This window comes from Bidens hawaiensis, unplaced genomic scaffold, assembly GCF_021521415.1.
Source record: "Bidens hawaiensis isolate Kalapana, Puna unplaced genomic scaffold, B.hawaiensis_p1.1 tig00027084_1, whole genome shotgun sequence".
In the NCBI taxonomy this organism is placed as follows: domain Eukaryota; kingdom Viridiplantae; phylum Streptophyta; class Magnoliopsida; order Asterales; family Asteraceae; genus Bidens; species Bidens hawaiensis.
In genome coordinates this window covers 245,153-272,830 of record NW_027494369.1, presented here as the reverse complement: position 1 = coordinate 272,830, position 27,678 = coordinate 245,153, and the positions used below count along the sequence as shown (strand labels likewise).

At 37.0% G+C, this 27,678-nt stretch overlaps 2 protein-coding genes and 1 pseudogene across 2 annotated transcripts; 2 read left to right on the top strand and 1 right to left on the bottom strand.

Annotated features, from left to right (window-relative positions):
- The first annotated feature begins 6,568 nt into the window (after nucleotides 1-6,568).
- LOC143574699 (heat shock 70 kDa protein 16-like) lies at nucleotides 6,569-11,322 on the top strand. Its single transcript, XM_077059258.1, has 6 exons — nucleotides 6,569-7,746; nucleotides 7,837-8,031; nucleotides 8,655-8,750; nucleotides 9,249-9,482; nucleotides 10,959-11,105; nucleotides 11,170-11,322. Exons 1-6 carry the CDS (start codon nucleotides 6,583-6,585, stop codon nucleotides 11,320-11,322), a joined length of 1,989 nt encoding a protein of 662 aa, XP_076915373.1. The 5' UTR covers nucleotides 6,569-6,582.
- A 1-nt stretch (nucleotide 11,323) lies between these two features.
- On the top strand, nucleotides 11,324-13,805 carry LOC143574697 (uncharacterized). The gene is made up of 6 exons (XM_077059257.1): nucleotides 11,324-11,346; nucleotides 12,059-12,254; nucleotides 12,358-12,470; nucleotides 12,844-13,057; nucleotides 13,138-13,253; nucleotides 13,690-13,805. The coding sequence occupies exons 1-6, from the start codon at nucleotides 11,324-11,326 to the stop codon at nucleotides 13,784-13,786; spliced, it is 759 nt and encodes a 252-aa protein (XP_076915372.1). The 3' UTR covers nucleotides 13,787-13,805.
- Nucleotides 13,806-14,273: 468 nt separating this feature from the next.
- LOC143574708 (protein DETOXIFICATION 40-like) lies at nucleotides 14,274-18,007 on the bottom strand (annotated as a pseudogene).
- Between the last annotated feature and the right edge of the window lie 9,671 nt (nucleotides 18,008-27,678).

The window sequence follows — 27,678 nt, the reverse complement described above, 5'->3', positions numbered from 1 at the left end:
AGTTTCGTTTCATTTAATATTCGTTAATGTTTATTAGAATTTGTATTTGTATTCGTTAAACCGACCCGTTTCGTCGTTTCAATGTATTCTTGTTCATCGCTTATCATTAATATTATATTCCCGATAATTTGCATTTATCGTTCGTTCATTTTCTATTCATTTTGATTAATTAAAGAAACTTCAAGGTTTAACGTTTCAAAAGTTTAAACGATTTGCAGACTTTCGGGTTAATAGGAAAAATATCCAAGATTATAACTTATTATTACTTTTAAATGCTTTCAAAAAGTTCAAGGTTCAAATTGTAATTAAAGTTTAACTTCAGTTTTAAAGTATCTAGAAACTTGAGGGACTGATTTTGTAAAATTAATATAAATTATATTATTATAATATAATATCCCCCCCCCCCCCCCCCCCCCACCATTTTGCTTCATCGTTTTTTACGGCCGAAAGATCCGGCGACCGGAAACGGTTTCCAGCAAGCCCGTAAGTCCATAAAACGCACATATTAAACCCAATTAAGACTGGTAATAACCTATAGACCGTAACAGAAATCTTAATCTACAATATTAACACGTTACAACGACTAAAACACGTCTAATTAGGCTGTAACCGCCGGGTACATATTCAAAAGCAAAATCAAACAATAATCGTCAAAACGTTCCAATTGGACTTATAAATAGGACCCCCAGTATTCGTCTAAACTCGTCCCAAACCTCAATTTAATCTACCAAACTCTCAGAAACCCTTAATCAATTATCCAAGGTCCGTTTTTTGGCCATCAATCGTTCGCCATCTTCCCGAAACATTAACAAGTAAGTAATATATGTTTTATGATCGTTTTAAGCCGCATAACAAAACCCCTAATCTAATTTAAACAAACAATGGATTATCGGATTTCAAGCTTAGGGTTTTGAGGTTGAAGATAATGAACATGATGTTTGATATAAATATTATTCATTTTCATTCCTAATATAAAATAACAACTGGTTCAGATGGTTAGTGTGTGAGCATGTAGGCATCTTCGGGTTTGAACCCGGGATCAGGCCGTTTTGGTCTTTATTTTTGTTAAATCATTTTTTCTCTATTAATATAAATCAAATTAAATTATTAAAAATTATTTTAAATTAAATAAAATTAATTATAAATCATATTTCATCTTTTCACCTAAAAACAACGTTTTCAAATTCGTTAACCCGATAATATTATTTCCATTTCGTTCACTTTATAATTCCTTTTCGGTAATATGTATAATACGCTAGCATAATCCTATTCAAGAATAAAGTTATATTTTAAAACCAGTGCTTCGTAAAGAATAAAATTCTCATTTTAGTGATAAATCTATTAATCAAATAATATTAAAATAGTAATTTAAAACGTTAAAATCCATTAAACTTAAAAATAATACTATAATGTTAAATACTTTAAAATAGTAAAATACATTAAAATAATGCATAATCCTAAAATTTAATTAATTTAACTTTTATAAGTCCCATTAGTTAGATTTTGTTTTTGTTTTAATTATAGTTCATGAAGTTCAATCGTTTCGGGTTCTTTAATGCACCTTTGGTTTTGTTTCTCGTTTATCTTTAATTTCAACGTGAATTTCCCACACCCTTTTTTTTAAACGTTTTACATTTTGGGGGTAGCATGTGTATCATATTCAAATATTTACTTAGTTATTCTATATTCAAACTACAATTCGTATTATGGACTTGTGTGTTTACTTGCTTACTTGCGTTAATTCAATTTCAAGTGGTGACTTCAATAAGTATGATCTTACGCCTCCTTGCATTCAGGACCGTCGTGTTATGAGTGGAAAAGGGACCCTCGATTCGAGTCCGTTGGTTGTTACCAGGTGGAAAGGACCCCTGCGTGCGTTTATCCAAGTACGTTGGCTGTTACCAACAGGAAAGGACCTTAATTGCGTTTTACACCTGTTCATAGAATTTTTTAATTTCTTTACGTATGTATCAAACTTGTCAGATTCTCAACAAGTAGTAGTTGACTTTATTTTATATAGGTATATTGGTTTTTAATGGTCCCAACTATTGCCTTTTGGTCACTGATGGTCTCAACTAATGAATTGGCTACTGATAGTCCCAACTTTTAAAGTATTTGTTGATAATGGTCCGCAGCTAACAGAATCCTAACGCCGTTAGTTCAGGTCATTGGGAAAACGTTTTTTGCCGGAAAATTCAAATTTGTTGCTGGAAAACACCACCTGAACACCGTAACCACCACCAATTGACTCACTGCTAACCAACTACCACCACTTGAGCACCATCAACCGATTCCAACGATGGTTCTAAGGTTTCTGGCGACCTCAATAATTGGGGCTTTTACTGGAAAAAGGTTCCTAAAGGTCCGATACGAAGTTACCAAGATGTTTGGGATGAAAATGTTGAGTTTTCGGGAAAAAAAACTGAGTTTCCCGGCCAAAACCGTTTTTCCGGCGACCTGAAACTAACAACGTTAGGATTCTGTTAGCCGCGAACCGTTAGAAACAAATACTTTAAAAGTTGGGACCATTAGTAGCCAATTCATTAGTTGGACCAGTAGTGAACAAAAAACAATAATTGGGATAATTGAAAACCAATATACCTTTTATATACATGTTACGTGTACGATTATTAGAGGTTGAAGCTTGATGAAGACATTAGACTTAGGTTATCAAAATAAATTGGAGAAGTTGTTGAACTTTTTCTTTATTAAATGTTACTTTCTTGTTTTGAACTTGTGTACTTGAAGTTTGAATAAATTAATGATATTATTGTCACTGAATAGTGTCACATGTGTTTTGAGCAATCTGTACGTCACACTCGGGTGTTTCCGCTTAAGTCGGGGTGTGACACGAACATTTAATCGAATAAATTTTTATGTTCATGTTCGTTTATTTAAAAATGGACATTTGTGTTCGTTTATGTTCGTCTGTTTAGAATCTAAACGAACATAACTGAACAAAGTTAAACGAAGAATAAATGTAAATGAACACAAACAAGCATAAATGAAGAAAACACTTAAACGAACACAAATTAACAAATATAAAACCTTTAAGCAGATGGCATGTACATATAATATTTAATTATTTTCTATTAATATATAAACGAACCTAAATAAACAGGCATAAACGAATGTTCATTAACACAAATGAACAAACGGAACATGTGTTCATGTTCGTTCGTTTAATTAACGAAGACAAATTTTTTGTTCATTTCGTTTGTTTATTAAATAAATGAACTTCTCGCCGAACGGTTCACAAACAGTTCACCGAATGTTCGGTTCGTTTACGGGTCTAATGCTACGTGTAAAAATTTTCGGATGAAAACAGGTAAAGTTACATAATTGCGCAAAAAAGCAGGGGGACGGGCCATCACGGGCCCTCACAAAGCTTCGCCCCCCCCCCCCCCCCCGTTAGTTATAACTAGAATCTAAAATCAGTGTTACATTAAATGTAAAAAAAAAGGTAGCAATTTTCTATTAAATGTATAATAATGGTTGCATTAAAGGTAACAAAGGTTGCATTTTAGTCTAGCATCGGGTGATATATGTGATGGCACTTTGTTTACCTCAATTAATTTGACTTTTTTATGCACGCCTGAGTATGCCTGTCTATTTGACATGGTAGGTGTATGTACAAATCTTTTAGTGCATTTAACAAGTTGTATTTCTGATGGTCATGACAACTCAAAGGAAAAGGTGGTTGGTAAATGCATCATGACTCTAATACCATGTGTTATAGTCAATTTTCATCATTATTCTTCATCATTTGTCACGTTTGCGCCACCTCAATGTCAACACAACTTTTCCTCGATCATTTAACCTCACCGCTTAACTCATGCTATATCTCATTCTTCACCATTCCATACTATTTAATACAAAAGGAAATAAAAATAGAAGGAAAAAAAACATAAAACATACCTAGATGAGGGGTCAAAGAATTCGTCTGCCCACTCTCATTCCCCTCATTTCACACGTGACGAGTAAAGAGGCGACATAGTATTCCAATGACTCCCTTACCTTTACGTGACCAACTGTCCACGTAGGACCCTTCAGGGTTGGATCCCATAGTATTCCAATGAATCCCAGGGAACAGTGAAGCTTCATAGGGTTTTTCTGTCCAGGTGCAGGCAGTCCGCATTTTCACAGACATGTCTATTTCACCGAGCCTCTCTCCGAGACAGTGCCCAGATCGTTACGCCTTTCGTGCGGGTCGGAACTTACCCGACAAGGAATTTCGCTACCTTAGGACCGTTATAGTTACGACCGCCGTTCACCGGGGCTTCGGTCGCCAGCTCCCCTGTCATCAGGTCACCAACTTCCTTGACCTTCCGACACTGGGCAGGCGTCAGCCCCCATACATGGTCTTACAACTTTGCGGAGACCTGTGTTTTTGGTAAACAGTCGCCCGGGCCTGGTCATTGCGACCCCCTTTGTGAGAAGGCACCCCTTCTCCCGAAGTTACGGGGCTAGTCTAACAAAAGGTAAAAGCAACATCGCTATAAAAAAAAAGTTAAAATGAATTATGCATTAAAGTAAAGTTATTATTTCTATATTATAAACTAAAGTGAAAGTAATGAGATTTCATTCGATATTCAATTTAGAATTTTAGATAGACGATAATAATAATAATAATAATAATAATAATAATAATAATAATAATAGAAAATTATTGTTTGTGTTCCTATAGTTTTAAGACGGAGGCACAATGAGTCCTCGAAATTTTTTTTGAACTGGTTGAGTCCATGTGGTTTAAAAAATAAACCATTTGAGTCCCTGCCGCTACTTAACTTTCAGGTAAGCTTTCATTTTACTAAAACCACAGGGACTCAAATTGTTCGTTTCTGAAACCACGGGGTCTCAACCAGTTCAAAAAAATATTTAGGGACTCATTGTGTCTTAGCCATAAAACCACATGGACACAAACAGTAATTTTCTCTAATAATAATATAATTATTAACAGAGTTAGGTTATAATAGGAAGTATAGTTTTTGTAGGAATGATAATAAGTAATCTTATCCATTGATTTTAAACATGGAGGGTTGCGATTAGTTTAGGGGGAAATCAAGTGTGAAAGAAGGGGATGATATAAAAGTAATAACACATTTGTTTACTTTCTCTCTCCACATGCAAGACACATGCCAAACCCCCCATCATTTTAAAACGTCAGTAACTTTTTTTACGACGTTTTTTTTTTGAAAAACAAATTCACCATAATAACGAGTGTCTTTTTATCTTTTATATGAGTACCATATTGTAATATAAAAATTAAAAAAAAAATTAGTCGATTTTTTACAAATTGTGTCTTACAAAATTGTGTTATAAAATATTATTTTTCAATGTGTTTTCTTTTTATTGTGTTTTTTACATTGTGTTTTTTTTTATAGTATTTTTTTCCATTGTGTTTTTCGAACTTTTCGGCGTGACGGTGGGTGACGGTTGTGGTGGCGGTGGGCGGTGGAGTGGTGGTGGTTGTAGGAGATGAGTGAAGATGTAATTGGGTTTTATGTAAGTGGGTGTTTAAAATTAATGTAAATGGGTTTTGAGATTAAAGTAGATGAGTTTTGATATTAAAGTGTTAGACTAACCCTCCTTTCTAGCCTTTTTAGTAATCTCAAACTTCTAACCTAACCCATAATAATAATAATAATAATAAACTGCATACTACACACAACGACGAAGTCTCCGACGACTCTTGGACTTCGGTTCCTACTTGATCAATAAATTGACATTTCATCTTCCACTCGTTCGTTCGTCAAATCTCAAACGCACAGTTGACGGCTCATTTCATTTCAAGCAGGTACATCTTCTTCGCAAGCTTACATTACACGCTAACATCGTCATCATTCTATACTGTTTGTTTTCGCGCTTTATTTGTTACTCAATCATGTATATGAACTGATTACTTGCTTTAATAAATTAATAATTAGGTACTGGTAGAGAATTAATTAGGGCTCGTAATCCGTACGGAATTTGTTAAAACTTACTTGCCATTTTTGTTAGACATTTTACAAATGAGACTGATAGATAAGGTTTGAAAACTACGTTTATAAATCATGCCGTCATAGCACTACTATGCATCACCTGTTGGACTCCGCTAAGTAGCTCCACAGCCTCAAGTGCAAGAAGCCAAAAGTATCAAATGCTAATGGTATAAATACGTGTTGGTTGTCAAGGCTTGCTTTCTCGTGTTTGGTCACTTTGCATGCTTTCTCAGGCGACTTGGCCTTTGATGAATACACTACCCCTGTACGACCCACACATGCGTGTTTTTCCTCCCATCCATCCAAAGTCCAAAATGTCAGCTGGTCTGAGTGTTGATCTTCCTTTCAACGGGTCGTTTAATAAATTCATAGGTGCTTCTTTTTTAACAGATGTCTCGGTGTGCCTAAATATGTCAAAAAGAGCATCCCTAACCAAATCGATAGCTTTGTTACTGCCGTTGAAAACGTGGTTGTGTTGATATACTGTTGAATGATGATTCTATACGTTTTCATGCTTTAATTGTTACTGAATTATCTGATTTTATGCATGAACTGATTATTTTGTTTGAATAATTAGGTGATTTTTTAGGAGATTTTAGAGATGAGTGTGATAGGATTTGATATTGGGAACGAAAGCTGTGTTATTGCTGCTGAAAAGCGTGGTGGTGTTGACGTGTTGTTGAATGATGAATCAAACCGTGAGACGCCTGCTGTGGTGTCATTTGGTGATAAGCAAAGGTTTTTGGGTTCTGCAGGGGCTGCATTTGCTACTACAAATCCAAAATCAACTATTTCTCATATTAAGAGGTTGATTGGAAAGGCGTATAAGGAAGTTGAGGAAGATCTTAAACTGCTACCATTCATGACTATTGAAGGCCCACGCGGTGGTATTTTGATCGAGCTAGAGTACTTAAAGATCAAATGGTTGTTTACACCAGTGGAGATTTTGGGGATGTTGCTCAAACATTTGAAACAAACAGCCGAGAAAAGTCTTGAATCGAGTGTTTTCGACTGTGTGATTGGGATCCCGTCTTACTTTTCTGACTTACAAAGGCGTATGTACCTTGATGCTGCACATATTGCTGGTTTAAACCCTTTGAGGTTGATTCATGATGGTACTGCCATAGCATTAGGTTATGGTATGTACAAGACTGATTTGTCTAACTCGAGACCAACTATTGTCATGTTCGTGGACATTGGACACTGTGACACTCAGGTGACGGTTGCGGATTTTGAACAAGGGACAATGACAATACTGTCTCATTCTTTTGATCAGAATTTGGGAGGTGGAGACTTTGATGAAATTTTATTCAAGTATTTTGCAGCACAGTTTAATGAAAAACACAAAATCGATGTGTATTCGAACACACGTGCTTCTATAAGGCTTATGGCATCATGTGAGAAAGTGAAGAAAGTTTTGAGTGCCAATACAAAAGCACCATTGAGTATTGAGTGTCTGATTGGTGACACAGATGTGAGAGGAATAATAACCAGAGAAGAGTTTGAGAGTCTGTCATCTAATCTGTTGGAAAGGATTATAGTTTGTTGCAATAGGGCTTTAAAGGACTCTCGTGTAACTGTTGATAAGTTGTTTACTATTGAGCTTGTTGGTTCTGGGTCCCGCATACCAGCTATAACGAGGGTTTTAGCTTCAGTTTTCGAGAAAGAACCAACGAGAACACTAAATGCTAGTGAATGTGTTGCTAGAGGATGTGCTCTTTGTTGTGCAATGCTTAGCCCAAATCTCCAAGTTCGTGACTATAAGGTTTTCCTTAAGTCCTTAACACTATTGCATTCTTTTTGCCAATTATTGGGTATGCTTATTTTTGTATAACTGTGCATATTATTTTTGTAGGTTGAAGATTCGTTTCCATACTCGATAGTAATTCCTTCACCACAAGGAGAAATTATGGTTTTCCGAAAAGGCTGTTCATTTCCAAATCAGAAGATATTGAATCATTCAGGAAAGATTCCATTTTATCTTCAAGTGGCATACAGAAAATGGAAAGCTTTCCCTGCAGGAATTTCACATATAATTGGTCATTTCGGGGTAAGAATTTCATATTTTTGTGCTCAAGCATGCTTAGGCTTGTAAACGAACCGAACGAACTCGGATGGGGAATGCCTATGTTCATTCGACAAACTTTAACCGAACAAATGACTGAAGACGAACAATTAAATGAACAAAGTTCTTGTTCGTATTGTTCGTTGAGAAAATGAGCGTGCTCGTATTTGCTCATGTTTGTTCGTTAATAGTATAAACAAAGAGTTCACGAACTTAAACGAACGAACTTAACTTAGCATAGATGCATTAAAATCTATATACTGGACCTATAAATATTTTAATTTCATAAAACTCTAATAAACTGTAATGGACCTATAATAAAATATTAATGGATATGCAAACAACTGAACATATATGAACGTAAACGAACAACGTAAATGAATGAACATGAATAAATGTAAAAAAAGATAAGTGAACAAACAAGACATGTGTTCTTGTTCGTTTAACTATGCAAACAGATTTATTTTTTCATGTTTGTTTGGTTATAATATAAACAGACTTCTCGTCAAACATCTTCATTGAACATTCTGATCGTCTATTGGCCTTGGCATGTTATAAAATTGCATTGCCCATTCATACCTTGAGATAATTGTTAAATGTTTCTTTAGATTGGCTCGTCTGAACGGTCTGATGCAAAAGAAGTTAAAGTCAAATTTAAAGTGAAGCTTAACCACCAAGGAATTGTCGATTTAGATTCAGCAAAAGTAAGCGTTGCTTAATATTACACTGGTGTCAAACATGGGTTCGTTAAAATCACTATTATATAAATTCGTAACTGTGTTTGTGAGCGCCCTGCTTTCGGTCCACGCATATAAGGTATATATGTGTGAACCCTCGGATGGGCAAAAGTGAAATTGCACTAATTTGGACGTTATTTTACTAATCTCGTGAAAATAACGTTAAAAGTGGCGGAAGGTTAATCAAGCATCATGTGGTGGCGTTGATAGTCGAAAGACAAGGGTACATGCACCAATCGGCCGGGGTCCCGATGGTTGAGTGTTATGTGCCTTAGTCCAAGGCTTGATCCGAAATTACTATCGAGCCGGGGGTCTCACCGGAAGCAGCCTCTCTATTCCTACGGGGTAGAGGTAAGGCTGTCTACATCTTACCCTCCTCAGACCCTACCATTGCTTTGCTATTGGTGGGATATACTGAGTACGATGATGATGATGATAATGATGTAACTGTGTTTGTGGTTTCAGATCTTAGAAGATAAACACTATTCTGGTGGGAGTATTTATTCTAATCAATTGAAGATGTTTACTCCCAGCAATCGTCTCTCGGTTTCTGAGAATTTAGATGTCTCATTAACAAATGATGAACTAGTTGACGCTAGAGAGAAAGAAAGAATCTTGACAGAACAAGACATAAAGGTGGAGGAAATTAAGGATCAAAGAAACACACTTGAGTCGTTTGTCTATGACACTCGTAGCAAGGTACTTGTTTTATCAGAATTATGGGTTGATTTGGGCAAAAGAAAATTATATATGGGCTCATTTGGGCCATCTCAAATAAGTCAATGGGTCAATATGGGTCTACTTAAATTAGTCAACGGCTCAATCAGGTAACCATTATGAAACTTGTCAACTTAAAAGGGTCCAAGTGGGTTAACACCACCCCATGACTATACTTTGTTTCTGCCACCTACTCATTGTCTCTGACGCCATCGTAGTTCTTGGTTTGTGAAGACGCGTTGTGAGGTGCTCTATTTGCCGCCGACACATTCGGCATTTCCACTGATCTAACATCACAATTGCTGACACCACTTTCAACACCACCTTGTTATCGTCCCAACCACCACTAGCCACCATAAAAAAATATAGCGGGTGAAGTAGTGAACATATTTTGGTATTTTTTTTAAACAACTAATTTCAACCCGACTTGATTTTGGCCAGAACTCGTTTTGACCCGAACCAAATTGATGTTTTTTTTTTTAAAATAACGACCAGTTTTGGCATGAACCTATTTTGCTTAGAACCATACTGACTAGAACCATTCTCACCTGAATCTATTTTGACCAATGGCGCGAACCTGTTTGACCCACATCCCCACCTTGTTTGCAAGGCCTAGTTAGAATAACCACTTATGGTGTTTGGGATTCCTTTTTGGAGCCTCTTTTTACTTTTGGCAAAAGTTAGAAAAGTCACAATGTTGTGACTTTTGGAACTTTTCCAACTTTCACTACCAAAAATCTTGCTTTCCCCACTCAACTTTTCACTGTCAAACACCTTATACCTGCTTGTGGTGCGCACATATAATGGATATGTGTGGGCCCATGAGTGGGCAAAAGTAAAATTGCACTAATTTTGACGTTATTTTACTAATTTCGTGAAAATAACGTTAAAAGTGGCGGAAGGTTAATCAGGCATCATGTGGTGGCAATGATGGCCGAAAGACAAGGGTGCATGCACCAATCAGCTGGTGTCTCAATGGTTGTGTGTTATGTGCTTTATGCCCAAGGCTTGATGCAAAACTACTATCAAACTGGGGGTCTCACCGGAAGCAGCCTCTCTATTCCTACGGAGTAGAGGTAAGGCTGCTTACATTTTTTACCCTCCTTAGACCCTACCATAGCTTTGCTATTCGAGATTTTAAATCAACAATTCCAAATAAAAAAAAACGACCAGGAAGACGCAATAGAATTCTGGGAGAACATTCCATATGCACAAAAATCAAGAAGTGTTCTGTTACTAGCTAAATCAATTTTTAGAAGATATATTAAATTACCCTTATTAATAATAGCTAAGAATATCGGCCGTAGTGGGATTTATTGAGTACGATGATGATGATGATGATGATGATGATGATAAAAGTGAAAAAGTAGGCTCCAAAATGGAATCCCTAGCACCCCCTTAAAGTCGTTGTTTGATATCTTGGGTTGCACATAAACTGACAGAATTTGTGTAATTTAGCTTTCTGGTGCCTACAAAAGCTTTGCCACAGATTCAGATAAGGAGGTAATCACTAGCAAACTTCAAGAAACCGAAGACTGGTTATATGAAGACAGTGATGATGAATCTGAACAAGACTATACTGGAAGACTTGAACATCTCAAAAAGGTGTCTATGAAAATGCTACTTTAAGTTGTTAACTTCTGTATGTAACATTGTTTTGTTTTTGTAGTTATTAGAACCTATTGAAAATAAATACAATGAGGAAAATGCTCTAACAAAAGCAAGAAAAGCTCTGCAAAGTTGTATTGAAAAATATCGTTCGAATGCTGATTCACTGCAAGCTGATAAGAAAGAGAAGGTTTTAAGTTACTTTTTATTATGATATGATCAGTCTTTCACTGTCAAAGTAACTCACTCACTTTCTGGCAGGTCAAAGGGCAATGCACTGTGGCTGAGCAGTGGGCTAACAATTTCTCTCAAACGAAGTCATCTGAAATTTATCGTGTTATAGACATTTTTGAGAGGTTAGTATAATTGAATCTTTTCTGATTTAAGATTGATTGTGTTTGATCTTGAATAATACAACTGAATCAGCTACAGCTCAAGTAAATTGTCGGAACTTAAAGGAGCGGGCTCGACTTGTTTGTTTTAACAAGCTGAAAGGTCCAGCTCGGCCATAAAAAGCTTGAGCCAGCTCGTGGCTCGTCAAGCCGGTGTTTTAAATTTTTTGAACTTCATTTATTTATAACATTATATGTATTATTTTGTTTTAATTTTTCAGCTTTTTAAAGATCGAGAGACAGATTTAATTAAATATTATATGTAGTATTATTGTTTTGTTTCAGTATTTTTTATATTGTTATTATTTTTATTAAAATTTGGGGTTTAAATTAAACGAGTTAATCGAGCGAGCCATGAGCCGACCCGGCTTTTGAAGGGAAAGGATCAGGTTTGACCGGTTTAAAACCAGGTTCAAACTTCAAACTGGTTTCAAAGTAGAGGGTTCAATCAAACCCATTGGAAGTTGGTTCTGTTAGCTGATAACTCGTGACTTTAGAAACTGCCAATCATTTGCTTGCTTTTGACACAACTTTCTACTTATTCTGCCATTTTTTCAGCAATTGCAAAAGAATAATCAAATCCAAATCTTCACATGAGGAACCTGTGGACTCAGACCAAAGTAGCCAAACCGCAGAACCAGACCAGCCCGTGGATTCGGAAAATGCTATGCTGATAGCAGCAAAACCTCTGCTAGATTGTATTGCAAAGTATTGCCTGCTTGCTGAGTCACTGCCATCTGACCAGAAACAGAAGGTATGATATAGCTCATACTTTACAAAAACCTTCATTCAATGGATAGCATACAATGCAGTTAAAAGAGAGAATGTTAAGTATTAACTCACACTCTTTCCGGCAGGTTAAAAATGTTTGTAGTAAGGCTCAGTGGTGGTATAATGATAACTTTCAAAAGCATTCATCTCCAAATACCCTGTCAACTGAAATCATTCATGTTGTACAAATCGTTGAGAGGTTCGTTTTAATCGATTTTTTTCTGTTTAGGATTGATTGTATGCGATCTTGGGTAATGTGAACTGAATACTGTAATTAGAATGGAGCATAGAGAAACCTATTCTGCGTATTGGGTTAAATACAAATAAACTCTAATTATGCAATACTAATAATATAATATCTATCTTTATTTACCACAGCTCAAGTAAAATTATTGGTTGGGCTCGAGCATGAATATGGTTCCTGTGTTTTACATAGGAAACATATATTTTGTCATTTTCATCATCCTATATACTAAGAATTGTGTGAACTTGCTTTGAGCTGATAGTCTCTTTAGAGACTGCAAATCATCTGCATTTCACGTCACTCGCTACTAATGCTGTCATTTATTCAGGGAATGCAAAAGCATGATGAGGCCCAAGTCTTCATTTTCAAGACATGAGAAACCCGTGGATTTCAAAAAACAGGACCAAACCATAGAGTCAGACCTAAAGGACCTATCCGTGGACTTTGAAAATGTTAAGATTGAAGCAATAAAAGCTTTGGAAGCCTGTATTGCAGCACACATTTCACATGCTGAGTCACTTCCAGCTGACATGAAAGACAAGGTAAAATGGTGTTATGAAGGAGGAATGTTTTGAGTATTATTATGATGTCAGTAATAACTAATCCGCACTCTTTCTGGCAGGTTACAAAAGTATGTTTGGAAACGCAACACTGGCTTATTACTGCGCTTTCTAAAAATCAGTTGTCTCCAAATAAATTGAACACTTACGTTGATCACCTTAGAAACAAAGTTGAGAGGTTAGTTACTTTTAATTGACCCTTTTCTAATTAGGATTTAAAAATTCAAGTAAAATTTTGGTTCAGTTCCAGCATTATTATTGGCTTGAATATCATGTCAGGTTATGAAATCTCGTTTATGATTATTTTTTATAAAAAGCTAATTTTTATCATCCTACATATATTAAGATTTGTGTAGAATTGTTTTCAGCTTACAACTTATCTCTACCAAAATAACCGTTAAAAGGGTCAAAAGCCGCTCAAACTCAACAAAAACCAGGAAAAACCTGGTTCAAACCGTAAAACTAGAATTTTTCTTCCAAAAAACAGGTTCCAACCTGACCCGGTTTGTCTAGAACCTGGTTTTAACTTTTGTTGACTCAACCCAAATCAGTTTGGGCCAAGAATCCGATTTTGCACCTCTATAATTTGATACTTATGGAGTCATTTTCTGCAGAAAATGCAAAAGCATAACTGGATCCAAACAATCATTCCAAAGGCATGAGGAACCCAAGGACTCGGACGAAAGGAACCAGCTCGTGGATTCTGACTAAAGGGACCAGCCTGTGGACTCAGACCAAAGGGGCCAGCCTATGGACATGGACCAAGTTGATCAACCAAGCGACTCGAACCAAAGGGACCAATTAATGGACATTGACCAAGTTGGCCAATCCGTGAGCTCGGACCAAAGGGACCCACACAATGATTGTCAGGTACGTAAGTAAATCTTTGTAGATTGATGGAATCAAATGCTCCCTAATGCTTTCATGATCTTTAATTTCTGTTTTGAAACTTGACGCTGCATCATTTCTTTGCCAGTACTTTGTATACATATATGTTTTTTTAACTATAATTTTGAATTTTAATTATGGCTCTTTTGAGTAAAATATTAATGCTTCATATTTATTGGAATTTGGAAACATCATCACTAATATAATAATTCGTACAAATTGCGATTCAGTCATTGATGTGCCTGAAAGATTGGATCCAAATTTAAATAATTCGTTGACTAATCAGAATATTGTCTTCGACTTCGGTAGTTCATTCCTTCAAAAGGGTCTCTTTGTTTGCTTCTGGTTTTTCCAAACGTCTGTTAGTTTTTTCCACCTGAATTTTACAATTCCCACTAAAAGTTTGTTGTTTTCTGCTAAATACAAAAACTTTTAATTTCATTCATAATAGTATAGTACCTCTTTTTTCCAGTCTGTACGAAATGTTGACCATAGTAAAATAAAGGTTTGCATCGCGGTTCCTCCAATCATTCCAGACCATATTCCCTATGATGATGCAGTGAACCATATGTCAGTTTTGCCAGGTGTGTAAACCAGCCAAGCTGACCGTGAGCTACTCAAGATCAGCTTGAGTCGACCCATGGTTTAAACGAGCCTAAAAGTAAACTTGTATTTATTAGTTAACCATATATATGATAGTAAACGCTACCTTGACTCCGGTTTGAAATGAAAGCCAAGAAGAAACCCGAGGGGAATGCCTACAATGTAATAGCATCCGACGTTCACATATGCTACATAAGCTTGCCATCCACACCCGACAGCCACACCTTCAATTCATCCATCATGTCAATATTAATTGGTTGACACAATGATACATACATATGTATATGTTTACTCGAAAAGGTTAATTAAATACCTGATAAAACTGGTTGTATGCCGTTAAGAATGATGTTGGTGGCCAATAGTGGGCAAAGATCAGAGACTGCATTTGCAACAGTTTCACCACCAGTGAACGCGTAGCTAATGACATGTCGCAACGACAAAACAATCATCGCTTCAACTAGTGCGAATAGAAATGAGACCGTAGTAACTGTTACCACTGAAAAGGCTGCGGCTTTAGGGTTTCCTGCTCCAAGCTCGTTTCCAACCCTAACACTGTTTATAAAACAAAAGGTATGTCAACTGCACGGTGTTATATGTGCATAAAACCGAAAAAACAAAACGAAATAATCTAACCTAACAAAAATCAATGGTTGGCTTTATGGCTTTATGTTTTCATAAAAACCGTATTTTTAGTTCAGTTTCGGTTTTGCATGTAGTCATAATTGAAAAGGTCGAACGGAATTTAGGGATTTTCATTATTAATTTTGAATTTTGAGTAATTTATAGACGTTTAATAAATAGTGTAGCCCAAATGTATAATAATAAATGTATAACAATCAATTGATTATTAGTTGACAAAAAGATTATGACCAAATTCATTATTTTGGGCCCAAGAATTTCATGCCCAGAACCAAATAGATTTCAAAAATCAAACAATAGAGTTTTAGTTCTGTTAAGCCCATAACCAACCCCTGACACCTATAATCAAGTGTCTTTTGAGTCTAATGCATTTGAAAACTCACCTAGCAGCTGCATTGAATCCAACTGAGATCATGAACAATGGCCCATCGACACCCGAGCTGCATAAAGTTATTAACAAATAATAAAGTTAATGCCAAGAAAAATCTTTTATTGCAATAATAAATATGAAAGACAATGTTCGCTCTAGAACAAAAATTGATGCACCAATGGGTTTCTTGACGAAATGAAGATGATTAATCAAGTGAAATCAGGTGGGCTGTCGGGTTGACCTGATTAATTAAACGAGTCATGTTAAGGTCATAGTTGTCAATAGCGGTGATAGCGGTTGCTATAGCGCGCTACGTAGCGATGCGGCTATAGGTCGCTATATACTAACTATCGGTCATTTAGCATGATATAGCAGTATTTAGGGGTTTTTTTTATTTTATTTTTTAATATAAAAAATTGTAGTAACCTATTTTTTAGGCTTGCTTATCAACCAAACAGCTGCACGTTCCACAAATTCCATCGTAAAAAGCGTATTTTGTGAATATAAACCCTAATTATTTGCTTAAAAATTTTCTACCTCTTTATCGCTAAATATAAAATAGCGGTCACTATTTACCGCTATTTGCTACGTAGCATATAGGTGACCCGTCGCTATTTACCGCTATTTGCTATTGACAACTATGGTTAAGGTTGGCATGTTTAACTTGTTTGGTTAAAAAGGTCGACCCATTAACCCGTTAACCCGTTTATAACCCGTGTAACTCATTCTTTTACAACCCACCAGCTCAATTAACACCTTTACAACTTGGTTATCATCCACCAACTCATTTGAAAAGTTTAGGTAAATGGGTTAATCGGGTTGTGTTTGGGTCACACAATTTTAAGTGCGTGCGGATAAGGGTTATGTTTTTTACACGAATAAAGTTCTAGTTGGACAATTCAACCAGTCTAACTCATCAGTGGAATGTAATAAGTTGTTAAAGATTCGGGCCCATCGGCCCACTTGATCCTTACTAATGTAAGTTTTATGGGCCGGACTAATAAAAATGGTCCAAAACTCTTACCAAACCGAAAGTGCATCCAATGCAAGCTCAAGGTTCTCAAGTAACCCTGCAATCAACACCAATATCTGAAAATACCATGTCTCCAAGCATAACATTACCGCGGAGCCACTCGACAACTTTACAAACTCCCCAAGTCCACCAAACGTCCGGCCCACGTCAGCTTACACCTATCGCTCGTCATGATGTATACAAATTGTCCAACCACTATAATCCACCATGACAAACTTAGGGTCAATGAAGCACCTAACAAGCCCAACCCTAACTTATACACCATGATCCAAGAAAGTATTATGTGCACAACCAAGGTTCCAGCTGAAATATATGCACTTGGTGCCACAATACTTTGAGCTTGAAGGAACTTTTGTATAGGGAAGTTGAATGCATACGCGAATATTTGAGGAATGAGACCGTAGACAAATAGTGCTGCGGCAGATGCCATTGTTGGTGATTGGCCAAGTGATATTAAAATCGGTCTAGAAAATACATATATTATAGTGATTGGCATGGATGTTACTAAGAGAACAATCGCGGATCTTTGAAGGTATACTCCAAGCATATCGTATTTTCGTGCGCCAAATGCTTGACCGCATAGCGTCTCCACCGCACTTCCCATTCCGAGCTAGAATTACATGTATATAAGCACTCAATCAAATCAATAATCATGTATAGACAGTTGAATGTTTTACAAGCTATCTTATATTCTTGGGAGGTTGTTTTTTTTATGTTATTGAATTGTTCTTGTTGCACTTGTTTAAACCTAGCTCTTTACCATACTTTAAATTATACACATACAAACTTTATTATTTTCTTTTTCTCTCCCGTATTTGTTCTAAAAAGAGAAGAAAAAAAATACGTTACAGCATAAACATTTATTTCTAAACAATTATAACTTTTTAAAATTATAACCTTTGTGTTTTTTTAAGAACGCATTAGGTAATTACAAAAACCTACTTATTAATTAGTTCATGTTATTTGTTGTTTTTTACCCGCCCGTTTTTGTTTTTAGCTAAGCAATTTCCGTCACAGATACCAAAAGTTTTTGGATCCGCCACCGCCCCAGAATTCAGAAACTCACCAAGAGGCCATAAGCAAAGAGTTGAATCCCTTGGTTACCAAGGGAGGCTGCAGCAAGTTCCATGTTTCCAAGTTGACCCGAAAAGATTCGGGTGGAGATGGACATCGCGTTGTTGATCAAGTAAACCATCACTGCTGGTGCAGCCAACTTATACATTAGATTAAGTTCAATCCTGGATGCTGCTGCAAGCCGCCTGATCAGTGGTGTCTCGGTGTCCGAAAGCCTCCTCTCCAGCTCCACGCCGCCGCCATGGTTGGCGGCAGACTGTGAGCTTGAGCAGCCTTGAACAGGTTCTATGAGAGGATGATGAAGTTCATTTGTTCGGGACTCCATTTTTGTAAAAATAGATAATTGGATCCTGATCTTATATTATATATATAGAAAGATAAACATTAGTATTTTTTTAGTTAGATATCACGTTTTTAAATTTCAGGAGATTGTGAACCAACGTGATGATTTATTAGTTAATACAATATTTTGCATTAAATGCAAATCTCTAGACTGTTGCCAACTTGTCATGCATTTTTATTGTTTACTTATTAGATTACTAGGATAGAGCTCATTAGATTACTAGGATAGAGCTCATTTGATACACGGGTAGTTAAAAAAATAAAACAAAATAGAAGGTCATGAATCTATAACAATTAAGAAAAAGAGAGAGCTAACGTAAATTCATCCTAGTTAAGTTGTTAAACCACAAGCGTTTTAAAAGCAAAGCAAGGTGGTAAGTTCAATTCCTACCAACAACATATATTTCATTTTATCATTCATAAAGGAGAAATTGTAAAATTGAAAGCATTGTGTTGCTTTAATGGTGTAGGTACGTAGATGCATGCTCGTGAAAAAAATGTTACACATAGACATGAGTTTCTTTGCCTCTCATACTCCATTATTAGGGTATGCTATGGTCATGCAAATGTAACTTATATCATGTTACACATAGACATGAGTGTCTTTGCCTCTCATACTCCATTATTAGGGTATGCTATGGTCATGCAAATGTAACTTATATCATGTGATTAAGTCAGTGGAAAAAAATGTTGTCATGTACACATAAATAGTTTCACCTCTCATACTCGATTACTAGAGTGTGTCAATTGTCACGGTCATGTAAATGTAACTTATGCCATGTGAGTGTAAAAAAAATGTTGACGCATAGACACGAGCGGTTTCACCTCTCATACTCGATTACTAGAGTGTGTCATGGTCATGTAAATCTAACTTATGCCATGTGAGTTTGAAAAGAAAATGTTGTCATATAGACAAGCGCGGTTTCACCATTCCTGCTCACTAGGGTGTCTCATGTTAAATGTATATGTAACTTTGTTGCCACAATATATTTTCAAGTGCCTATAAGGTGAGTCACAACCCAAAGACATGTAGATCATCCTAGTGAAAGTACCATTCTAAAAACAATAATTTTCTCCGGGTAAATACTAAATACAAACCTAAAACTTCTTAATTTTTTTAAAGCTCAACGAATCTTTCAAATGGGCTACCGACTAAATTTATCATATTGGGATAAACTCGCCTTCCAATGCAGGGAAAACCTTCGCATAAGGCCAACGCCCGTGAACACTCGCTTAATGGCATGACAGTGCGGTGATATAAAACTCGTTCAGTTCAAGGATCTAACTAGTGAATACTCTCCTAGTCTCTCATCATCACCCGATGCCGCCGAAATTAAATGATAACGACAAAAATCAAACTTGGGTCACATGACACATCAAGTCCCTCCCTTATCACTCCACCACTAGCTTGTTGGCAAAAAAAAAAAAAAAAAAAAAACTTCTTAAAAATTAAATGCCAAAATCATAATATCTTACAACATTAATTACTATTTCTTTTTATTTTTTTCCTTTTTTAAACAATAATTAATATTTCAAAGTTAAATACTTAAACTAATTATTTTTGTAGTTAAAACTAAGATCCTTGATTTATATATGAAACCGAGAGTCTTCATATCGTTAATTGATATCCTTAATTATTATTCTTATGAAGGGTCAGGTTATTCTATAAAATGAGAAAAATGAGAAGGATAAGAAGAATTTGTATAAACAAACCTCTCAAAAAAATAATAAAAAATTAATAAAAAAAATCATAACTCAAAATTTAATGTAAAAATGAAAAAGTAAAAACATAAAACTTTTCGACCGTCTTCCTCGTTCTAAAATAAACAAAAAAATATATATAATGTTGAGGAAAAATATTATTGTGTCTTTTTATTTATTATTGTGCTTTTTGTTTATTTTCATCATTGATTATATTTTTTTTCCTTGACATTGTATCTTTTTTTCTTGATATGGAGTTAAATTATTCAACATTGTGTTATTTTGCGATCTATTTTGTCTTTTTTATTTATCATTGTGATTTTTGTTTATTTTTGTCATTATATCTTTTTTCTCGGGTGTGTCTTTTAGTCAGACTTTTTTTTAACGAAAATGACATGGGAAACATTTTAGTTTGCTTTTTATTTTTTATTTATTTTTTGAGTTATGACTTTTATAATATTTTTTAGAGTTTTTTTTACCACAAATTCTTCTCATATTTTTCATTTTTGTCTCCCTTTTACATTATAACTTTTCTATTCTTATGAAGCATTCCAATCACACAAAGCATAGGCTAGGTTTTACTAGTTGAAGCTGTGAAGAGTTGGTGTTTGATGGGCCGACTTCTATTGGGAAATGATTTTAGGCATGGTTGCAAAAGTCGCTAGGCGGACCCTAGGAAATCGATTAGGGAGTTGGGTGTACTCGGAGTAATCGGGGAGTACTCGGAAAGTACTCGAACATGGTAAATATAAAGAAAATTAATTTTTAGATATTATATATATGCCAAATATCATAAGTTTACTAATATTTATAACAAAATAGGTGAATAGCAATATAAATAAGAGAAATACAATTTAAAATAATAAATATTTTAAAAATTGTTAGTTATTAAGTAAAAAAATAATATTTATTTTTTAATATTAAAGAAATATGAGTTATGTTTTATTTTTTTAAAGCCAAAATCAGCCCAAGTTCACCGACTAAATACGATTCTGGCTGAGTTTGACCACCTTTAATCGATTCTTAGTAACCAGGTAGAATTAAAGAAACTCCCCTCAACGACATACCTTGTAGCAAGTACTCGGGAAGTAGTCGGACTTGGAAACCTAATTTTACAATATTGATTTTATTTTAGGAGAAAAAATATTTACATAAGACAATCTAAGTTGTTTTTAATAAAGACTTTATTAAACTTTATTCTATGAAACAAATTAGTCATGACTTTTTTCATAGGCTAATTAAACTAAAGCATCAATAAATGATGGAAAAGAAAGTATTATATCAATTGCTATTAGGGCTGGCAATTCGTATCTTAACAGGTTAGAAATAGCACGCTTCACACAAGTATTAAACATGAATAAGATTCGTTTAACTACTTTATATGTCATGATCACATGACAGTTTTTAGTTTCATGTACCGATAAAGAAAAATGATGTAGTCTAGTCTACTAATTTCAATTATTTAAGAAAATAAAAAAATCGCATAACACACTTTTTTGATTAAAAGGTCTTATCTTGTCGTAGCAGGTACCCTATTACCGGCCCTAATTGCCATCACATCGGTCGAGGTTTGAGGCGTGTGTTAAATAGATTATTATTTTTATTATTATTATTTTTTTTTGAACTACTTCCAGAGAAAAAAAATGAAAAAAATAAAAAGGAAGGAGAAGATTACAACAAGGCAACAAAATTTGTTGTTTGCACTGGCAATTACTACGAGACACATGCATGAAAATTGAATGGACCAAGTATGCGTTCATTGTATTGACTTACATACTGTTTTGGTTTCCCCTGTCTGAATCGATTTGGTCTCCATAGTTATCATAGTCTCAAATCTAAATTTATCATCATTTTCTGGTATGATGGATCCAAACTTTGATATCATGAAATTCTGACTTCACTAGCTTTAATGTTGTATGATTGTTGTTTTAAAAGATATATGAATTTTTTTAATCATATCAATATTTTGCAATCATTAACACATACATAATATATTATTATTATTTAATTATTATTATTTAATGTATCAAATATTATCAATATTTTTAATAATTGGAAATAATATGAAATACATATACCGTTTTCTTTCGTTGTTGGTGCTTAGGTTTTGACATTTATCGTTAAAACTAAGATCCTTGATTTAAACCTGAAACCATTTTTATTCATATATGGTTAACTGATATATGTACTTTTGTCAATTTATTTTAAAAAAGAATTTATGATATTCTGAGAAATTGTTTTATAGTTAATTATTGAATGTTTAGTTCAAAAAGTTAAAAAAAAACCTATAGGACAACATTGTAAAAATAATAATCATGTTTCAAGTTTATTCAAGTTAAAAGTCACTCGTATTATTATTGTTATTTTTCCCCCCATTTAGGTTATATTCAACTTTCAGTTTGTTTCAACTATCACTAAACTTCTAATATGTTTCAATTATACCATTCACTTTTCAATGTGCCTCAATTAGATCACACAACTTTCAATGAGTATTGTAATGCTATCTTTTTTGCGTTCATACTATGTGTTGTTACACTCAAAAGTTTTAATTAGAAAATTTATTTAAGCGTGCATTCGGTTTTATTCGACCCGAAACCCGATATGAGGCCCAGTTCAGTTACGACATAACCGCAATATATAATAATGATGAAAACACATAAAGTAACTTTAAACTAGTCTGAACATTTATTTGATTAAAAACCCTATGATTCAGTTGATTGCAATTAGATGAGAAAACCTTTCAATTCAATTGATTTGAATGAGAGATTCCGATCCGTATATGTACTATAAGATAACCATAACAACAATTACCCGAAAATCAGACTAGAAGGATGAAAACAAGAAACGGGTTTGACTTTTGGAAGTCTAACTAAGCAAGAACACCAAATTGACAAGGAATTCATGAATTGCAAGTGAATTAAGGGTGGTAACGAATGAGCAGAGGGTGAGGTGTGATTTTATAGGTTTAACAAATCTGAGGAATACGAAATTCGTTTTAATTGATTAATTAAAAAAATCCCGAAAATAAAGGATTCTTTAATGAAATTGGTTATAAAACTTGTTCTCTACATACTCCAAGAAATCAATGTTAAATGTTAGGAAATCTGTCTAGGTTCCTAAAAAATCGATTAACTTGGAAACAAGCGGAATCAGGTTGCCAAAACTGATCAACCAATAGTCCAGGAACATTCTCGACATTGGGTCTGTGTTGCGTATCGCGACGGCTTTAGCCTTGGTCGTCGCAATATGCGACGCCTTTGATTTCGCAAAACATAAGTTCGTCGCCTATTGCGAAAATCCTGGGCAGATCCTTCATGTAGCACGACCCAGTTGATGAGGACGGAACCCTATATCCATCACGTGTCGTGAAGACTGGGAAAGATCCAGTCACGACGCGCGAAAGACAGAAGATTCCAAAACGTTTACTTTTTTACACTTTTAGTCCTTGGACGTTGATTAGATGCATTTAAGACATAAAGTAAGCGATTTAAGGATTGAGATTGAGTATATAACAGCATCACAATATAAACCAAACAAATACTAAAAATACAAACTTTTATTAATGATGGAAGATTCAAATTACAATCCGGGTCGGATAAACAAATACAAATACGAATCGAAAAGTGACAAACGCCACACCTAGCCTTTACCATCACACTTCTACATTCATTGGTAAGAAGGTGCAACCTCTTAACATGATAAATCAATTGAGAAATCCCTGTATTTCCCACTTCAGCATTCGGGAAACAATGAAGCATACGGACAAGGCACGACCATGAGCCGTTTGAAGTTGAAGAAAAGGATGTCATCAAAATAGGCAGAATCCCTGTATTTCCCACTTCAGCATTCGGGAAACAATGAAGCATACGGACAAGGCACGACCATGAGCCGTTTGAAGTTGAAGAAAAGGATGTCATCAAAATAGGCAGAATTCAACGAGTCTTTTAATCAAATAGTTGGTATGCACAATCTTTCTATCATTTAGAAGGATTTTTGAAGTATGTGAAGATATTTCATGAACTTAGACGAGTTATCGAAGTATGTGTGAATCTTAAAAATTGGTTTTCATATTTTATAAAATGTAATTAACCTAGTGATTGATCAACTAAAACGCCATTGAATCGCATTGTAAGAGCTGCAACCAATATCTACTGAGCATATGTGCAAATTAAAACGAAATGTCACATATTCTACTTTGCGAAATCACCAATCGGAAAAAGAGTTGGGATTTTGGGTTCTTTCAATTTCTTTTGAAAAGCCTTGGTGGTTTCTAGCTGCATCACAATGACTGAAACCCCCACAATACCCTCTGAAGAAACACCAGTCGAACCCTGACAGATTACGAGTAACCTGAGGGTTAGATAGACGTTTCCCACGAGGGGTTAATTCCGGCAAGATGGTTCTTCCGATAACCTGCAAAACAGACACCGCGAGCTCGTCACTAAGAAAGGGGGGGTTCCTCCTTGTGACCACCCTCCGGCGTGAGAATCAGTCTATATTACTCTTTGAATATAAAAGTATATTATTAATGCTAGAGCAGTTATCAGGTAAATTATACAAGATATTAGATGATGAAATGATAATACCATTTGATGTCTTTTATAGCCGAAGGTGGGTTTCCAAGGAGGTTTAGCCGGCCTACTACTCTGCCAACTGTGGCCTACACACGTGCTCTGCTGGTAATTGGTGGATAGGTAGCGGCTGACAGTGACCAGGCGTGCTGTTCACTTTTCCTTTTCCACCAACTACAGGCTAGGCACGTGGTATGGCAGGAGTTGGTGAGCAGGCGGCGGCTATTGGTCACAGTGCTGTGGCGTGTTGTCTGCCATGCTGCTGTCAGTGAGTTGTCGTATCGTTGGTCAGATCTTTTGTCTATACCTCGTCAGGTATCACACAAAAGATCCTCCATTATTATACGGACTGGCTCATTTAGGCGGGAGTTTTCCCCCTCCCGCCTTTATGCGGGAATGTTCCCGGCTTTGCTCATTCCTTCTTCAGGTGACTACTGAATTATTACGAGTCTGAGCCTTATGCGTGTAGCCATGCTGCGCGGGTGGCCAGTCCCTAATGGCGGGTATCCGCACCTGCGGGAACAGGCGGATACTTGGAAACCATAGGGAGGCATTTCCTGCGGGACCAGCTTGCGTACCGCATGTGAGGTCGTCACAACTCTGAGCGTGGTGGGTCCTGCGGGTTTGGTAGGTCGCGGCGCAGACGTCCCTATGGTGAAGTCTGCGGGTTCAACTGCGCAGACGTCCGTTTAAGGAGTCTTGCGTGTTCAACTGCGCAGACGTCTCCTTTTAAGGGAGTCTTGCGGGTCCTAACCACCTCTGCTGGGACCTACCTCTTCAAGTCCCCCCAGTCCAATGTTCTTCTCATGAATGTTTAATAAAGTGAGGTGAACTTTTGGACTTAAGCAAGGGGTTTTTGAAAAGGGTTTAGTTTTATGGGTTTTCCGCGGGAAGTCTTACCCACGGGTTTCCCAATGTCACGCAGAATTTCCCAATGTTCTGCTTGATCTCTGGGATGATGCGGATAGGTCTGTAACCTCCCCGCAAGTCAGGAGCGTTTAGAACCTTTTGTGTAGATTCTGCATGAGGTCTTGGTGGTTTTGAACATAGTGATCAATCATGTTATAACCACCAATTCCATCCTGAAGTTTCAAACAATCTAGTTCTTGACGTTCCCGCTATGCAGGGATGTTAATCCCGTTTCTGCAAGCATGGCCCAGAAGATCCTTCTTGGTTTCAATTCCCATGGAGTGCTCGGTATGCGAAGGGTTTTGCATTGACGCTGTACCCGCACTTCGTCTTATTAGTTACTTTACTCCCAAGGTATCCCTGGCGTTAAATCCCTGCAGGGCTAGGTGCGTGAAGGGTTTTGCCTTAACACTGTACCCGCACCTGACTTATGGTTGCCGAGGTGTTCCTGGCGTTTAATCCCCTGCGGGCGCTAGGTATGTGAAGGGTTTTGCCTTAACACTGTACCCGCGCCCGACTTACAATTGGGTGCCGAGGTATGACTTTTTACGGGTGTTAGGTATGTGGAGGGTTTTGCCTTAACACTGTACCTGTGCCCGTTTTGTAGTTGGGTGGAATGCCAAGATTTTCTCGGCTTCACTTCTCTGTGGGTGCTAGGTATGTGAAGGGTTTTGCCTTAACACTGTACCCGCACCTGGCTTTATAGTCGGGTTTTTTCCGGTTTCCGTTCCCTGCGGGTGCTAGGTATGTGAAGGGTTTTGCCTTAACACTGTACCCGCACCCGGCTTCATAATTGGGTTTTTCCGGTTTCCGTTCCCTGCGGGTGCTAGGTATGTGAAGGGTTTTGCCTTAACACTGTACCCGCACCCGACTTCATAGTTGGGTTTTTCCGGTTTCCGTTCCCTGCGGGTGCTAGGTATGTGAAGGGGTTTGCCTTAACACTGTACCCGCACCCGACTTCATAGTTGGGTTTTTCCGGTTTCCGTTCCCTGCGGGTGCTAGGTATGTGAAGGGTTTTGCCTTAACACTGTACCCGCACCCGACTTCATAGTTGGGTTTTTCCGGTTTCCGTTCCCTGCGGGTGCTAGGTATGTGAAGGGTTTTGCCTTAACACTGTACCCGCACCCGACTTCATAGTTGGGTATTCTTGGCATCTGTTCCCTGCGGGTGCTAGGTATGTGAAGGGTTTTGCCTTAACACTGTACCCGCAGCCGTCTTACGGTCAACTGGATAGCCAGGGTAAGGGGTTTTTCCCACTTACTTTTCGAATCTTTTTGAATCTTTGAAATTTGAAGAGTTGGTGAAAGGATAAGAACAGTCGTCGTGCGACGGTTTCTTCTGACTGTGTCAGGACGTGCTGGAAGTTATGGTGACGTGACATTATATGGTCGTTTCAGACGCTTTTTACGGCGCGTGGGCGCGATTTTTCGGGCGCGTGGCCGCAAAATTAATGGCACTCGTCCTTTCAACAGCTGTTGCCAGCTTGCCTGGTGCCACATGTCACGGTTTCATTGCACCTTCAATTTCTCTCTCCTCAGCATTAAATTCATCGCATTAACTGCGATCAATATATAAAGGGGAAGAGGGTCCTTTGTAATTCACACCTTCACTTCTTCTCTTCATCTCTAAGGCGATTTCTGGTGAATACTCCCTTATTTAGTTGAGCATTCCTCCGAAATCGTTTCTTCTTCCTCTGCAATATGTCTTCCCATGATGCTGAAGCTGTAGCCGACGATAGGAGTACTGCTGGCGAGTGCCAGTGTGCTCTACCTGTCGATCTGTACCAGTACGTCGTCAGGAAATTCATGCTTGAGTCTCTTGAGCCTGAGTTTCCTGAACCCCAGCAGACTGTGTACGATGCCCCCAGTGGCAAGATCGGGGTATATGCTGCATTCTTTGTTTATGGGAACCTTAGGTTCCCATTGACAAAGTTTGTGTACCGTGTCCTGGAGAGGCACGGTGTGCACCTGACCGAGGTGCATCCGATGGCGATTGCCAAGATTCGGCACTTCGAGTGGGTGTGCCGAATTCTGGGCATTGAGCCCTATGTGGACCGCCTGATGACCTTCTATACTTGGAGGTGCATCCAGGGGTGGTACACCCTGACAACCCGGATCAAGGGTTTGAAGATTTGCGCGACCGAGCGCAGTCTCCGATCGTGGAAGCGGGAGTTCTTCTACATTTCTGCCCGCGCCATCCCCATTGCCATGAAGTTTAAGAAGGGGCAAGCGCTTCCGAGTCTTCACGCTTCCAACTACCAGGAGGCGGAATGGTTCGCGAAGATATCTCGGGTCCAATCTCCGGTTTACCGGTTTCCGGAGTCCGGGATGGTGATGCTGGGGATGAGCCGGGTATGGAAGGAGGCGTCTCGGTTTCCCATCCTTCTCGAATACGGTTTGAATTCTATTCCTTATGGTATGTCTTGTCTTTCTTGCTGATATGAGTTTGTCTTCTAACTGTTTCTTTTCTTTCA